This window comes from Miniopterus schreibersii, assembly GCF_964146895.1.
Source record: "Miniopterus schreibersii genome assembly, chromosome: X".
NCBI classification, from domain to species: Eukaryota; Metazoa; Chordata; class Mammalia; order Chiroptera; family Miniopteridae; genus Miniopterus; species Miniopterus schreibersii.
The window spans coordinates 68,612,578-68,628,914 of record NC_138104.1 but is presented as its reverse complement, the minus strand read 5'-3'; the positions used below and the strand labels follow the sequence as shown (position 1 = coordinate 68,628,914).

The following is a 16,337-nucleotide window of genomic DNA, read 5'->3' as shown; positions in this document are numbered from 1 at the left end:
TTTGTAGACATCAGGAGCCAAGCTAAGACAGAGTCCCAAATTCATAAGGACAGCAGGACACCCCAGGGAAGCTGAGGCCCCACCCTGTGCCCAGCTTTTGGAAAATAAAGCTGAAGATCTGGGCTCAGGTTTCCACACAGTTTTATTGGGAGGTTTTGTTTTCTGTGAAGTACACTAGAGGTTGGGGAAGGGCACACATTCACTTTGCAAGATAAGGGTTTCCCACCACTAAAGGAAAGGTGTGAGGGCAGGGCACACTGGGGGATCTGGATCCATTTTCCCACCTCCTTCTGCTTGGCTCACATTTCTCTCTCAGTACCAAAGGACACAAACACAAAGACACAAAGAATCAAAAACAGTAAGATCAACCTCCAATGGGGCCACACCCAAGCCCTTCCCTCTCCCAGGCTGCCCAGGTAGCCAGGGGAGCTGCTCCACAGCCCCAGGCTGCACCAAAAGACTGCGAGGGAGGGGTACAGAACTCCCTTCTCAGACAGGGTGGGCAGAAGTTAATAAATTAGAATAAATTAACAGGGTGGGGAGGAATGAAGGATGAAACTTTGTGCTGGGAGGGCCCCTTCTCTCCAACACGCAAGAGTTGGTGGGGGGAGGCAGGGGGCATCTCCAAAGGCCACTACAGTGGGATTAAGAGTGGTGGGGGCAGAAGTCAGCTTTTCCTCTGCGTTCTTCCCAAACAGAGCAGACGAATTAGGGGAAGGGGGAAGAAACACACACAAGAAGAACCCTCTTTTCCCAGGATAGGAAGGGCCAAGAAAGAGGATGCTATCCAACCCCCCACCCGTCTCCCAAACCATCACTAAGATTAAGGATTTGGTCAGTGAATCAATGACGTGGGTGACAGGAATGTGGTGGGGGAAGCAGAGGATGCTGGAAACGGGTGCCCAGCCACACCCATCTCCTTAGTTCTGGGGAACAGGGGAGAGGGCATCTGGGGCTGGGGGAGGATCAGCAATCACTGGTCAGCTTCTCCAAAGACATCGTTCTGTTTGCGTTTCATGTTCTCAAAGTCAAAGGCGGAGCCTGCCATGCGCTTGTAGATGTCTTTGATGTCATTGCAGGTTGTCTCAAAGTGTGTGGTGGCATCATAGGAGCAGGAACAGAACACCTGAAAACAGCCAGAGCCGGGGCCCAGGGTGAGTTGGGCAGGGGTCCTGGGCAAGCAGCCAGGAGCCGGGGCCGGGACAGGCTGCTTACCTGGCTCTCAGAACCATCGTCAATGGGCTCATACAAGTCACTGATCGCCACAAACCTGAGGGGCAGATGGAGGGGAGGAGATAGTTCTCACAATCAGCCTTGCCCTCCCTGGTCTCTGTCCCCTAGTTCCCCAGCTCCTTGGTTCCCTTCCTCCCCCAAGCCCCTCACTTCTGGTCAATGGGCTCCAGTAGCTCCAGGGCCGGCTCAATCTCCTTTTCAGGCTCTGCGGTCTCCACCGTGGTGCTGGCAATGGCGATGTACTTGCCCTGAGCAGCCACATTGTGCGCGTAGGAGATCATGCACACATAGATGTCTGTCCAGAGGAAGCGCTCCATTAACGTGAGCACACAAAGGGCTCCCAGGGATGAGCTCAAACTGGGCCTGCCTGACCCTCCCCAGCTCCACAAAGCAGGCAGCATCCAAGCTGCCACACTCATGAAGGGGAAGAGTCCAAGCCACCCAATCCCTAGGGCCCTAAGTCATGGGGACTGTGATGCAGGTCCCTATTCTTCATGGAGGGATCAGGCAGAGAGCCCCAAGGCTTATAAGGAGAAGCAGAGTCACCTCAAAGACAACACCCTGGAGGAAGTCACATGGGGCTTGGCCTACCTGACTTCCTGTTGACCTGGTTCTGGGGGATGATTATTTGGCAGGAGTTGGCATCATTGGTGTTCTTGATGGGGTGGCTGAGAATACAGATGATGCGGATAACCTGGCCAGCCTTTCGCACACGGTCTGGAATGTAGCTGGGGTCACAGATCAGCTGCTTGCATCGAGCCACCTGTGAAAGCACCAAAATGACTTGTCTCTATCCAACACTCCCTTAGGTAGTCACGGGGATGGGCCCAGAGCTAGGGCCTGGTAGCTCTGGCAGGCAGGGTGCTCCTCTGAGCTGTCACCACTGCCCTTCCTGTAGCACACAGCTTCATTCTGCATCTCAGGGAGATAAGCCCGATATACAGGGTTGGGCAACCCCCTTTGCTGAGATACTGTGATCAGAAACACTTCCTGGACCACTGACACAGCACACTGGCTTTGAGAGATACCTCTTGCCAACAGGAATGGCTATGTAGACTTCTTATGGAGCCCCAGTGCACAACCCGAGGCCCTTACAGCTGAGAAGCAGCAAACCCAGCAGAGTCAGGGTCACTGGGAAAAGAACCTCTAAGGAGAAGAACAAACTCCACCCAGACCATCATGACTGCACTCTGAGAAACGCTTACCTCTCCCTCAGACTTCACACCCACCACCTTGCCATTCTCCATGATGATGTCATCCACAGGTTTGTTCAGCATATATGTACCCCCATAGATGGCACTCAATCTGTGGTGGGGAGAGTGATGGTGAAGTACCCCACCCAGGAGAAACAGGGACCATTGCCACTGTACCCTCCCCCCACCAGCACTGGGGTACAGAGAAAGCTGCCCCAAGCAGGCAGAGCTCAGGAGACCCAATGGTTCTTCCCAGACCAGTCACCCAGAATACCCTGTAAAGGGCTAGTGTAAAGGTGGCATGCGGGCATAGCTCCTCACAGAAGCGGTCTGGGGAATAAAATGAAGGGCTCTGGAGAAGCTCTGACTCAAGGTTCCAAGGATCCTGGCCCAGTCCTAGCACTGCCTGACTCAGTCTAGGAGACGAGCAAGCTCCATCTGTGGTGCCCTGCCTCTTCAACTCTGTACTTTAACACACTGCTGTGGCACTCCCATTACCCAAGGAAGATGCAAAGTAAATGAAGACCACAAGGGCAAGGTTCAGAATGCTATGAAAATGCTCAAGGGGGCTGTTCCCATTCTTGGCCTTAGTCCTACTCAGTACTGCCAACAGAAAGAAGCCATGCCCTCACCTTGCAAAGCCCTGAGGCAACTCGCCAAGGCCATAGAGTGGGTATAAATATGGGCTCTTGCCATACCGGGCCAGGGACTCGCTGTACAACTTGATGCGGTTGATGGTCTCAAGACACGGCTGGTCCAAGTAGCTGGAGGAACAGGGTCAGGAGAAGAGGCTCCAACAGCAAAACCCCTAGCTCACTCCCACCCGGGCACCAGGCCAGCATTCTCCCACCCTCAATGACCTGGGGAAGCCTATGGATTAAACACAAGGAAGGAATGGAAAAAGCAACAGGTAAGGGTGTGGCTGAGTACAAGAGATGTGCACAGTGGGCTGAGAGAGCAACAGGCAGGAGGGGGAGGGCAGGGGGCAGCCCAGGCAAGGTGCAGTGTGCTGTGCGAGCTTCCCCTCACTCATCAGTGCGGTAGAGTGCCAGGGCGTGGCCAGTGAAGTCAATGACGTCCTGGCCCAGGTCAAACTTTCGGTAGACTTCCCGCATGCTGGTGCTCTGGGGGTCGACGCCCTCAAAGGTCTTGGGGTCATTCTCATCAAAGTTTGCCACAAACACCAGGAACTTGCGGAAGCGCCGTTTCTCAAACATACCCATCAGATCTGTGGAGGTGATGCAAGGAGAGCCTTCGCACCACAAAACATGAACCTCTCCTTTCCACTAGGAAGGCCAAGAAAGCAGGTTCCCTAGCTCCCAGCTGAGTTCTCTTGCTGACCACTCTGCGACCTTAGATTAACCCCTCTGCCCTTCTCAGCCTCAGTTTCCCACCTGGGCAGGCTCTGAGGGCCCTCCCAGCTCTGACACTGGGGGATGTTTCACTGGTCATGTGGAGCCCCTGTCAAAGGCTGAAGTCTTTCAAGGAGTCCCCCACACACACATCCCTTCTGCACATGGACTTCCCTCCTGGCAACCAGTGTGAGGCACAGCTCAGGGTGGTAGAGGGAAGACAGAGCAAGGGGGCTTCTGGTACTGCATGGGGAATGTGACCTTGGGTAAGGGGCACCCCCATCCCCATGATTCTCTGGTTCAGGGGGCCCACACTCACTAGAAGCCAAGGCTTCAGTCTCAGTGGATGGCACTTTGTAGATCTTGCCCCCCTTGTAGACAAAGCTGCCCTCCACCACCTTGAAATCCAAGTAGCGAGTCACCTCTGTATACAGTAGCATCTTTACCAGCTGCCCTGCAGGGCGGTGAGGGAAAGACAACAGTATAAGCATGGCTCCCTCAGAAGCTCTAGCTGCTCTGGCTGCCCCGTCTATGGAGCTTGACCCTTCTCTGGTTGCCCCAATCACCCTCCACAATACCTCCTTCATCTCCCTCACCATTGGCCATGAGGAATTTGGGGATCAGATCAACATTCCAGTCTCGGCCCCGGCCCATCGACTCAGGTGGTCCCTCCAGCAATTGAAAACGCTTATACAGCTGCAAGCAGGAAGGAGAGAAAGAGATGCACCTCCAAGACCAACCCTCCCTCTCCCGCCCCTCCTGGCCAGAGAACCTAAGGAGCGCTTCAGCTATGCAAAGGTTAACAAGGGATGGGCCTGGGCTCAGGTGGCCTCACCTCCTCCAGGGGTGTGATAGAGGAGCTCTCACCCCCATAGTAGGGGTTCCGGTCCATATGCAGCACCTTCTTCCCATTCACGGACATGATGCCCGACAGGATGCATTCCTGAGAAAGGGTCAACATTTGCTGCACTCTCATCTGCCCACATTCCCACCGGCAGCCCTTACTTGTTCCCCACCCCAAACCAGAGAGGAGAGCAAAGCTAGAAAGACTGCACCAATGGACAGCTCCTTTCACACACACCCCACTACCACCGCTGGCCGCCTTGCCTAAGATTGGAGGACAATGGCTTCATCTGACCACAGTCTCCTTTATAAGCTTGTGGGGCAAAGACATAAATAAAAGAAATAATGGAGGCATAGCAGGAGAGTACCCAGCAGACACAAGGATGGTGTATCCAGCAACTACCATGCCAAGAAAATCATCTATCTACATCATCTATCTACACAGAGCCACAAGAAAGGACAGATAAGACACAATGAGCCACAGAGGAGACCCAGCTGGACAGTGAAGGACCCCCTGAAGGGAAGGGGAGAAAGACTTAGCAGGGTCCTGAAATCACAGGCCCCACCCTGGGCTGCTGGGTCCTCCAAGTTGCCCCTGACCCTGAACTTCCCACTGGGGGAGGGGCTTTTGCGCCACAGCTAGGGGAGAAGAGTCTCTCAGAGGAGCAGTCCAATGGGGTTTGAGGGAAGGGGAAAGATAAACAACCCTCACAATTCACTGTCACTAGCCCAAGGACAAAGGCTGCAGACACTAGTCAGCCTTAAGTCTCCCAGGGAAACCGGGGGTGGGGGATGGGGGTATCGGGAATGTGGTCACTGCCCCCACTGCTGCTCCTTCTGGAACATTCCCTGGGTCCCTAGGCCCAATAAAAAGCCGGGGAGGCAGGGTGAGGGTCCACCCTTGTGAGGCCCCCTGACCCGAGGTCCTTGCATTTCATCCTCACCAAGATTAGCGCAAGATGAGAGGAGATGGACAGGCCAGGGGTGCGGGCGATGGGTGGGGGGCGGTGTCGGGGGGGGGGGGCACTGGGGGTATAGAGCCCAGTGGGGGTGCAGGATGGAATGGGGAGGACGGAAGGGGCTAGCGGTCGGGGCTCGGGGAGTCGAGGGGGCAGAAAAGAAGGGGGCCATTTCTTGGAAAAGGGGCCATGGTGGTGGGTAGAGGCGACATCGTGGGGGGTGGGCACAGGGCTGTTTTTTCCAGGGACTCGAGCGCCGTGGTCAGCAGCGCAGCGGATGGCAGTGACAGGATGGGGCCGGGGGCGGCAGCACTACGGGGAGGAGGGGGCGATGCGGGGCTCTGGGCGCCCGAGGCCGCACTTACGGTGAGGCCGGTGCCCAGCACGATCACATCATATTCTTCATCCATGATCAGGCCTCGGTGCCAGCGCCGTCGGCTCCTCCTCCTTCACCACCACCACCGCCGCCGCCGCCGCCGCCGCCGCCGCCGCCGCCGCACTGGACCAAAGATGGCGGTGCGTCGACCGCCGCCCGACCCCTCCGCCGCGTCAAAGAGTCCGTCCCCCCGCGCCCCGCTGCGCACGGCCGGGGACACCGCCTCCCTGGCTCGCCTCCCGGGAGAGCTGCCAGTGCCCGGGCCTCAGCACCGGCGTGGCTCCGAGGGCAGCACCGCTCGCCGAGAGCCCTGAGGGGAGCGGAGCCAGGTGGGGCAGGCGGCGTAGGCGGGTGCCCGGTGCGGTGGACCAGGGATCCGTGCGCGGGAGCAGCCGAGCCCGCCCCGCCCTTTGGGATGCTCAGCACCGCCCCAAGGGCCAGGCGCTTGCCCCTGCGGCAGCCTAGGGTGGCCCCAAAAGGACGTGAGGGCTGCCATTGTCATCCCCAGGCGCTGACCGCCCTGGCCTTTCTTGCCTGCGCACTGCACCCCCCTCCCTAAACTAGTCACTTAGGGGTCCAGCTTGCTAGAGACCCTCTGGCTCTCTCCTGGCTCCCTGAGGCAGTCCGCAGGACCCCTACAGGCCTTCCCGCCTCCCCCTTGGCCTGCCTTGGCTACAGCTATACCTGGGAACCTCTCTGGAAGCCTTCAGTCAAGTGGATCCCTCATATCCAGTGCAGAAATCAGTGACAAGAGGCCAAGGCATGGTGACCCATCTTTATTTTATTAGGAAGGAAACCCATCGAGCACCCCAGGCTCCTGCCAGGCATTCCTGGCAGGAACTACCAGGAACCCAGTGAGCACACCCAGCCCACCTGCCGTGGAGGTCCCTTCCTTCTCAGGACACAGAAATAAACCCCAGTGTACTGCTTATTGTTAGCACATCGCCAAAAACACCACCAGCCAAGCGGGACAGACAGTTAAATAGTACTTCCAAACCCCCCTCCCCCCCCCAGCCCAGGGAACCTCCAGCTCCTGGCTGCTACAGGGAGCCCCCTAAAGCCTAGGGATGAAGCACTGACTACACAAAAGCACTATAAACAGCAAGGGGTGAAGGTGGAGATATGAAAATAAATAAGGAGAAACAGGGAGGAGGAAGGGGTTCTAGAATTCATGTCCCCTCCCCTCACAATCATAAAGCCTGGGAGATTTGTATACTATCTACGGAGAATATGTACACCTGTTGATAGAGATGGGGGGTGGGCAGCCCCAGGGCAGCCCCTCAGAGGGTTGAAAAGGAGCAAGACAGGCTGAGGGGAGTTGGGGGTTCATGCTATGGTAGGAAGAGAAGGAAGTCCTTCAGTCCAGCATGCCTTAGGTGAAAAAGCAACAACCTGGACACCATCACACCCTTAATCCCCAGTGGGCACAAGGTCACACAATCTGGGTCAAAGTAATGGTGGGGCCCTTGTGGTCATCAAAGCGGTCCATGGTCTTGAGGCTGAGGATCATGTGCAGGCCGTAGGTGAAGATGAAAAGCATGAACAAGGAGGTGAGCAGCCCCATCCAGATGCCCGGGGAGAAGAAGCCGGCACAGTCACTGGCGTAGGAGAACTGCTCGCCTGTCACATTGAAGGCCTGGATCTGGGGGACAGAAAGGACCATGCAGCCCCACACAGAGGGAGGCCCAGTAAGGGCTGAGGTTCCCAAGTTAGTGGGTGGTCCAAATCTCATGGGATGGGAGCACCATGAGGACATGACTTTTTACCACATTCCTGAGCCCAAGACCAAAGGGTACTAAGGCTTCAGGCCTCTGCTCCCTCCCCTCTCCCAGGACCTGCTACCTCTAGCCTGGGCTCCTCCCTGCTCCCTACCTGGAAGTCCTGAAGAGTCATCTGCCAGAGAGAGGGCTGAGTGTTGGGCACAAGGAGACTGCCCTTATTGCTAAGACTGCTGACATACTGGCAGTGGAAGGAGTAGATGCTGGGCCCTGTGATCTGGGAGACATTGAAGTAGACTACAGAGCCATTGCTGTGGATTTCGAGGCGCTCCATGGTAAACCAGTGCCGGGCTGACACTGGATAGAAGCGGTTCACCAGAGTGAACCTGGGGGAGACCACAGGGGTGTCAGGTAGCTGAGGAAGCCAGAGCCATGCCAGACCACCCACACCTTAACCACACCTCGGACTCACTTAAATGTCACTGTGGCATCAAAGAGTTGTTCATAGGTCAGCGCAAGCCTGTAGGACCAGAGTAAGACGCAAGGTGTTAGGCTCTGAAAGGGCCTAGAGCATCTTAGATCAAGTTGCTCAAGTCTGCTCCTACCTAAGCTGCCTGGTTCCTTGCAGCCACCTTAAGAGGCAATGCCCCCACTTGACAGATGGGAAAACTGAGACCCTGTCACATTCTAGGTGAGGAACCAGCATGTAGGTCCCCTACCTCCAACTGAGGGCTCCTTCTTCCTCTGGCTCCCTTGAATCCACTGCCCCTCCTCCTTTTAGCTCCCCCTTGAGGTCATTTAGGTGCCCAGGTTGGGCTTTGGGAGTAAGGGCGGTCTCTCTCACCACATGGGGAGGGTATGGAAGCCCCAGAACTTGCTCGGGCATGGTATGCACCATAGTGCAGTCACCTTGACGTTGCTCAAGGGGGAGGCGTCAGGTTCCCAGGTGACTGGGAAGTAATAACAACCAAGGTCCCAGTCAAGGACTAGAAGGCACGGGGAAGCAGAACTCTGAGCAACCCCCACACCAAGGGACCCTCTAATAGCCCCACCCCATGATACCATCAGTGTTCCCATGGTGAACACACAACCCCAACGCATATACCCACCTGAAGTGACAGGTATTTTGCCCTTACCTGGCAACGGAGTCATTCCAGAAGGAGCCAGTCAGGTTGAGATACTGGACCCCAAAGGTTCTGGGAGTCAGGTCTTCCCAGCGGTCCCTATATGCCACTGAGAAGTTCTGGGCCCAGAACAGGATCCTGGGAGCAGTATCATTATAACTCACAGGGGGGTGGATCACAACCGACACCAACTGTTTTGGCTGTGTTTGCAGCAGCTGGCGACCTAGACCCCCAGCCACCATGGCTACATCGCGGGCCACCTGCAGAAACAGCCCACAAGCCTTCTCTCAATGGCCCTGGGAGCAGGCCCCAAACCAAGTGGCCTGCCCTCACTGTCCCTTTCCACCATCTGTAGTTCCACCGGTCAAACTAAGAGGACCTTCTTCCAGGAAGCTTTCTGCAGCTGGCCCCTAAGCCTCTGTGATATTCCTAGTCCCTGCAATCTGGGGACACTTGGAATTACTGTCTGAGCATGCCAAAGGGTAAGACTGATAGGGCAAGATGGAAAGCTGCACCTGGAAGGAATAAGCAGGACTTTACAGTTCATATTCGTCTCTCCTGACACTGGTCCAGGGGAAAAGCTGGCCCCCACTGAGGCCACTTGGAGCCACACCCTCTCCAGGCCGACTCACCATGTGGCCTCTACCCACACCTCCCAGAGCCCCTGCAGCAGGGCACATACCCTGGAAGGGCGGACGGCTGTTAGGGCTGCTGTGTACGGGACATCTTCAGATTTGAGCATGCTCAGCACCTGTCCAATGACCTCATCTGAGGGGCAACAGGGAGAGCAGAGAACCAAGTCACAGATGGACACTTATAGCAACGCTTCCCACAACCTGTTAGAAACCATCTGAACTTCACATAGCAGAAGCCAGCAGAGGCAAGGTAGTGCCCTTCCACATCCCACATCAGTGCCCTTTCTTGATGGAGCTCAGTGAGATCACCTCATTGAGGTGGGAACCACCAGATGTCTTCACTGCGAAGTCCTCCCACCCCCAGCAACTAACATGTCCTCTGTGGTGGGACACTAAGACCCTTGAAGAGTCAGCTCCCATCAGTCTTCACTAGTGTTTTCAGTTTCCATTGTGAATCACTAACAGCAGCTGCTTCTCATCCTAATCTCACACACACACACACACACACACCAGCCTCCCCTGGGACACCTGTGGCCTCAATTGTCAACTCTCTAACGCCAAGCCCTAACTAAAGGGAATGAGAAAAGACAAAAATAAAGAAACTTCAGCCCAGCCAGCATGGCTCAGCAGTTTAGCATTGACCTATGATCCAGGAGATCGAGGTTCAATTCCGGGTCAGGGAACATGCCTGGGTTGCAGGCTCGATCCCCAGCAGGGAGCATGCAGGTGGCAGCCGATCAATGACTTTCATCATTGATGTTTCTTTCTCTCTCTCCCTTCCACTCTCTGAAATCAATATAATATTAAAAAAAGAAAAGAAAAAGAAACTTCAAACCACTCATAGAAGGTTTCCAGTAACCTTTCCACAGTGAATGACTGACTGTCCTTTATAGCAAAAAGAAGACATGTCTTCAGAACTGTTTTTTCAAATGCTGCCCATCTATTAAACCCAAACTATAGGATTCAGGCTGCCTTAGTGGAAACTGGCTCCACAGGGAGGATCCCCAGACATCCCAAAATCTTTGTCAGGCAGGGCCCAACTGAAGAGGGATCAGGCCCGAGGGCCAGCATTTCCCTGATCAACTGCCAGTTGCTCCAAGAAGCAGGGGAGCTGCCCTGGGGTTGAAGAGGAGCTGAGGAGCTATGGACCAGCTCTCTTGAGCTGAGAGCTGGATAAGGATGGAAAATGTGCACTGTCCCTGACCCTACTCACCATTGCCTGTGAGGACTTCCCTCGGTGCCATCAGACCTGAGCTATGGATAAAACAGAGCATCAGAGCCCCCACAATCCAAATAGCTCTCCACCATGCCCAGCTGCATCCCCTTTGCCCCTCTAGTGTGTCCTCCACTCAATACCACCATCTTTCTCCACTAGCCCCATTCACCTAGCACACTCTAGCTGGGGGCTCTGGGAGTCATCCTCACTGCTCCCTCCACATCTTTGCTCACCTCATGGCCCTGCCTGAAATCACTTGCCTCTCCTCCACCCCCACACTTCACGGTCGCACTCATGTCCCTGCTACATGCATGTGAATGGGCTGAGTCGGTTCCCTACCAGCAGAGCCCACATCAGCCTTGTCCCTGGTCTGGAGGGCCGATGGGCCTCGTTCAGTGCAGGGCACTGATTCCTGAGTCCCACCCCAGCCAGAGGCCCTTCCAGTCTCTTCTGGCCATACAGGGCACCTTCTGGAAGGGCTTCAAGGTTCTGAACAGAGGACTGTTGTCATTGACTGAGTTGTGCTGCCAGAGCCCAGAGCCTTTTGGCTGGAGGCTGGGCCATACCTGGCTGTGTAGGGCAAGCGGATGAGCAGCAAAGCCGGGAGGCTGGCATTGAGCTTTAGCTCCCGAAGGGTGGCCAGGTCCACGTGCAAGGGGCTTGCCCCAAGCTTCTCCTGCAGGTAAGTGGTCAGAGTGCTGACTGCATACCAGTCAACAGCAGGAAGCACAAGAGAGGAGGGAGCCAAGTCCAGGGCATTCTGGGGACAAAGGAGAGGTGTGGGTGAGTTAGCAAGGGACCAGTGGGCCTGAGTCAGCCCCTCAAACCTCTCTGGAAAAGCCATACCCACACCCATACAGTAGTGTCATTTGAGGTCAGAAAGAAAATGCCCCACACCCGACCCCTGACACTCAGGCCTTTCTACCCCCAAACCCAGCATCTCTGATTCCTAAGGGAACAGTTCTTTATTGTGCTGGAGGAGGTGGTACAGGACAGCCCCCATGGCCCGCAGCTGGGAGAGGACTCTTACCTCCAGGTTAGAAAAGGTGCTGTCCTGCTTGTTTCCAAACACACCACCGTATGCTGTGAAGTCCTCAATGCTCAGCTAGTAGGGAAGCAGGTAAGACGGCCTCAGAAGGTTGGGCCAGGGCCAGGGCAGGGGGCAGACACCTTCCCTGTGCATTTGCAGGGCCAGCAAAATCTCATTTAGAGTCATATTTGACTGTGGTCAAAGAAGCAAGCAAGGGTGAGCTTGGGGTGAGGGTGGGGAAGGAAAGTTCTTTCTTTTCTTTAGCATCCTCCTGGGAGGGTGAGGGTGAAAAATCATGGAAGGCAGTCATGGGGTTGGGAGGAAATCTGCAGGCAGCTGACTTGTGGTAACCTCAGGAGTAAGAGTCAGCTGCTGCCTGCAGACAACAGGAACTGAGTAGGGAGGAGGGAAGCTAGGGGGAGGGGCTGGGGGGGCAGTTAGAAGCATTTACCGCATGCCCCCCCAAGGGAAGTCAGAAAAAAGGAGAACCTGCATATCAGATGCAACAGCTAGAGTCACCTAGGTCCAGTCTGGACAGGACCTTTTTTAAAGGAAGGTGAGAAGTCCCCCTCCTCACCTGCTTTTGGTAGAAGGAGAGAAACAGGTGAAAATCTCAGAACATGCTGGAGAAAGCACTGAAGTCTTCTGAGCCCTCTGGACCACAGTAACCCCATGCTCATCCCTTTTCCTCTACAACCTAGAGATGCCCTTCAACTCCTGCCCCTCCACCCCAACTCCCAGCTTCCGCTGGCTTTTCCCAGTTAGGCCCAGAGGCGATCTTAATCAGGTTCCCTAATCTCATTCTGTTTAGTATACACACTTGCCCAGCTTCCTCTCCCTTCTGGGCAGTAATCCTGACCTTGTCTGGACACCTGGGCTCTCCTTCTGAAAGCTCAGAAACCACCACTATCTCCTCATGGCACTCTCTGCTTGAAATAACCCAAGGCTACCTGCCACATTTAGAACTGCAACCAATCTTTTTCCTCCTCATTTCCTGGCAACATGGCTAACCATCTCCTATCCCCTTCTCTCACTCACTATACTCCAGTGACACCAGCTCTTCCGAGGGCTCACCAAGAGCACTCCTTGCCTGGCCAGCATGGCTCAGCAGTTGAGCACTGACCTATGATCTAGGAGGTCATGGTTCAATTCCTGGTCAGGACACATGCCCGGGTTGGGGGCTCGATCCCCAGTAAGGGGCGTGCAAGTGGCAGCCGATCAATGACTCTCATCATTGATTTTTCTCTCTCTCTTCCTCTACCTTCCTCTCTCTGAAATCAATAAAATATATTTAATTAAAAAAAAGAGCACTCCTTGCCCAGGGCCTTCGCACCTGCTGTTCCCTCTGCTAGGAACACCCTTCCCCTATAGCTACATGGCTCTGTCCCTCCCTTTAGATCTCTGCTCAGATATCACCTCCTCAGTGAGCCCTTGCCTGATCACCTTTACCTTAAATAGGGTTGCCAGTCACTCTGTCCCCTTAGCCTGCTTCTTTCTTCTCTAAACACTATAGCACTGACACTATATCATATAAGAACTTAGCATTTACTTGTCATGCTCATGTGATGTCAGCTTCCTCAGGGTAGGGGCTTGGGTTATTCTGCTCACTGCTATGTCCCTAACACTTAATAACTGGCACATAGTAGGCAGTTCATATTTGGTAAATGGACAAATGCCATAAGACAGGAATCCAGCTAGATGTTTTAAGTGGATTTTAAGAATTGCTCCTCACAGCCCTCTGATGAGGTGGTATCTTCATTTTACAGATGCAGAAACTGGTAAGTAGTAGAACTAGAATTGAGTTCCAGTCTGACTACATTATTTACCGCCTCCTGGAAGGACTACAGGAGAGCATGACAGCCATGACCTGCCCACAGAGTGACGGAACAAGACCACAAGGGGAATGAGCCATACAGACCACGAATGAGGAAGGGACAAGCAGAGGCTCGATAACTTCCCCAACATGAAACCTACACTGCCCTAGAATCTTCTCATGGTCTCAATGCCTGGTTTGGGGGCAGAGAGACCTGAAAGGGAGGGAGCACAAACCCAGTCATGAGCACAAACTGGCAGCAGAGGTGTGTGTGTGGGGGGGGGGGGGTCTGACAGACTCAGGCCGGAACCAATTGTGGTGTGCACAAACCTGGCCAATCATTGCACCTCTACAAGCCTTAGCTTCCTTGATAGTAAAGCCAAGATAATGACATCAGTTTAGCACAGTGCATATGAAGCACTTAGTAAGTGATCCCTTTTTTTAAATCTCTATTATGATCATTACAATTAGAATCAAAACTCTGCTACCCATTAGCTGTGTGACCTTGAGCCAGTCACTTCCCCTCCATGGGCATCTGTCTTCTCATCTGCAAACAATAATCCCCACCATGTGGAGTAGCTCAGATAAGTTCATGGTACTGTGTAGATATCTGGCCTCCAACCACTTGCTTCCCCAATCAAGTTGGTGCCATTTTGGGGCCCTCACTATTCCCGCTGAACCTTCTCCTACAGCCCTTCCCAAGAAAGGAGCCACACCTCCCTGCACAAGGTCACTTAAGCTTCCCTAGGAGAATGGGTCTCATTACCCTGGGGGGAGGGGCCTGCCTGCCTCCTGATGACCCAGAGGGGGGAGGAAGGCTGGGACAGGCGCACCTTGTCCTGCAGGAACAACAGCACGTTGCGGGGGCCCAGCTCCAGGGCGGGGTCTAAATAAGTAGAAAGCTGCATGTCGCTGGTGATGTGGCCCTCATGGGTGTCGGCCGCAGGAGCCCACAAGTCCCTGTTAGTGGACAGAACAGGTTCTGTCAAGAGGGGGCGCATGGCTTGAGATCAGAAGCCCACGGGCTCCCAGCTTGATGCGTGGGTCCTGGAGCTCTGACCCAGCCGGCTCGCTACAGGCCGCAGAGCAGGGTACAGTCCCCTCTGGGCCTCGCAGCTTCTCGCCGAGGACAGCCCAGGAGTCGCGTGAGGGCACCCGAGCCGCCACGGCGCGCAGTGCAGCCCGCACCAGCCCACCGCCCAGCTCACCGGTCACTCGACCACAGCACCAGCGGCACCTGCTGCTCCGCCGCCGCCGCCGCCGCCGCCGCCACCAGCAACAGTGGCAGCCACCGCATTTGCCAGAACGCCGGGGCCCTCCTGGTCCCCGCCTGCACCCGAGCAGCCACCGTCGCCGCCATCATAGCTTCAGCCTCCACTGCCTCGGCCACCACTGCCGCCGCAGATCAGGTGACCGTCGCCCCCGCCTGAGCTCCGCCCCGCGCCACCATTGGCCAGAGTGCAGGCCACTCACGGTCGTTCCTTTTCACTGATTGGCCAAACGTGTCTCCAGGCGCGCACGCTCCTGTAGGAAAGGGAAGTGGATCGAGCTCCGTCAGTTCTCACCGCCACCCAGCCGACTCAGCTGACACTGACTTGATAGGATAGGCGGGGCGGGGCGGGGCCAGTGGGGGGCCAGAGCGGGCTCCGCTGGACAGGCCCCACACCCACGGCTTCGCCCGTGCTTTAATCTTTCAGTTTAAAATTGCGAGAGAGGCCTGGCGAGTGTGGTTCAGTGGTTGAGAGTAGAACCATGCACCAAGAGGTCACCGGTTCGATTCCTGGTCGGGGCACATGCCTGGGCTTCAGGCTCGATCTCCCGTGGGGGGAGTGCAGGAGGCAGCTGATGGGATGTTGATGTTTCTCTCTCTAAAATGCATTTTAAAAGATATTGTAAAAAACTGCAAGAGGGTGGAGTGCCTGGAGAGAACTCAGTAGCGCAGCGCCCTTTCGCAATACTTCGCCCTATGCATCTTTTACATCTGGTTATTCCTGAGTTGTGCAAGAGGGGTAATGCTGGCAATTCAGATGTGCCCAAGAGAAGCCGTAAAATACTTCCTTTAAGTGAAAAGCTTTTATGTAGAAGAATTGTTGGAATGATCTCTGTGTACAGGAATTCTAGAAGTTGCTAAAAAGTAGAAACTGGACACTTTCAAACTTCACTTCTGTACAGGTGGTGTGATAGCATTGAAAAGGAAGATGCCCTCCTTCCTGCTCAGCCTGCATGATTTTCTCCAGTGGCAAAAGCTTGCAAGTCATAGCTTTCATCACACTTTCTTTCCAGCTCTCAACTCACACAGCAGCAGTGTGTACAAGAGCCCCAGACAAGTCTGTACCCAGCTCAGGTCACTGCTTCCCACTCCATCTCCTCAGCCCTCAGCCCTGGAAGTGCACATGCGGGGAGATCCTGTGGGGCTGGCCACCCAGAGTCACTCTGGCCACTCAGAGCCACTGTGGCTCAAACTGTACACAGAAGTTTGCTGAGTTCCTGCAGAAGAGAGTGTCTCCAACTCCCAGTTTTAGCAGTGCCTGCAGTGGTGCCCCACCTTCCTCTGCATGTCCAACTGTCTGTGTGCCCACCCTTGCTTGCTCTCCAAAGGGTTGTTCCTGTAGATCTAGTGACTGTGGACCAGCTTTGGCCTGGACAACTCAGTGAATTTCTATACCATCCAGAGGGCTGAAACTACATCTTTTAACAAGAACACACCCTTCGAAGGAAGTTTGTCTTTCCTTGAATATACTCCCTCAGGACTGTATTACCCTTTAGAGGTTGCTATCTACCTTTAAAGTTACTCTCCTATTGTTGCTTAGTAATTTTTACATTAAGCATCCCCTATTTAAATTAC

At 54.8% G+C, this 16,337-nt stretch overlaps 2 protein-coding genes across 2 annotated transcripts; both read right to left on the bottom strand.

Annotated features, from left to right (window-relative positions):
* Positions 1–124: 124 nt before the first annotated feature.
* Positions 125–6,350, bottom strand: GDI1 (GDP dissociation inhibitor 1). Its single transcript, XM_081124994.1, has 11 exons — positions 5,946–6,350; positions 4,614–4,721; positions 4,375–4,474; positions 4,098–4,232; positions 3,456–3,654; positions 3,059–3,190; positions 2,439–2,538; positions 1,825–1,996; positions 1,384–1,528; positions 1,216–1,270; positions 125–1,126 (listed from the first exon to the last, which is right to left on the bottom strand). The coding sequence occupies exons 1-11, from the start codon at positions 5,988–5,990 to the stop codon at positions 974–976; spliced, it is 1,344 nt and encodes a 447-aa protein (XP_080981120.1). The 5' UTR covers positions 5,991–6,350; the 3' UTR covers positions 125–973.
* A 367-nt stretch (positions 6,351–6,717) lies between these two features.
* Positions 6,718–15,084, bottom strand: ATP6AP1 (ATPase H+ transporting accessory protein 1). The gene is made up of 10 exons (XM_081125589.1): positions 14,701–15,084; positions 14,326–14,452; positions 11,680–11,754; positions 11,216–11,409; positions 10,647–10,687; positions 9,481–9,566; positions 8,811–9,058; positions 8,147–8,194; positions 7,829–8,060; positions 6,718–7,598 (listed from the first exon to the last, which is right to left on the bottom strand). The coding sequence occupies exons 1-10, from the start codon at positions 14,853–14,855 to the stop codon at positions 7,389–7,391; spliced, it is 1,416 nt and encodes a 471-aa protein (XP_080981715.1). The 5' UTR covers positions 14,856–15,084; the 3' UTR covers positions 6,718–7,388.
* Positions 15,085–16,337: the final 1,253 nt, after the last annotated feature.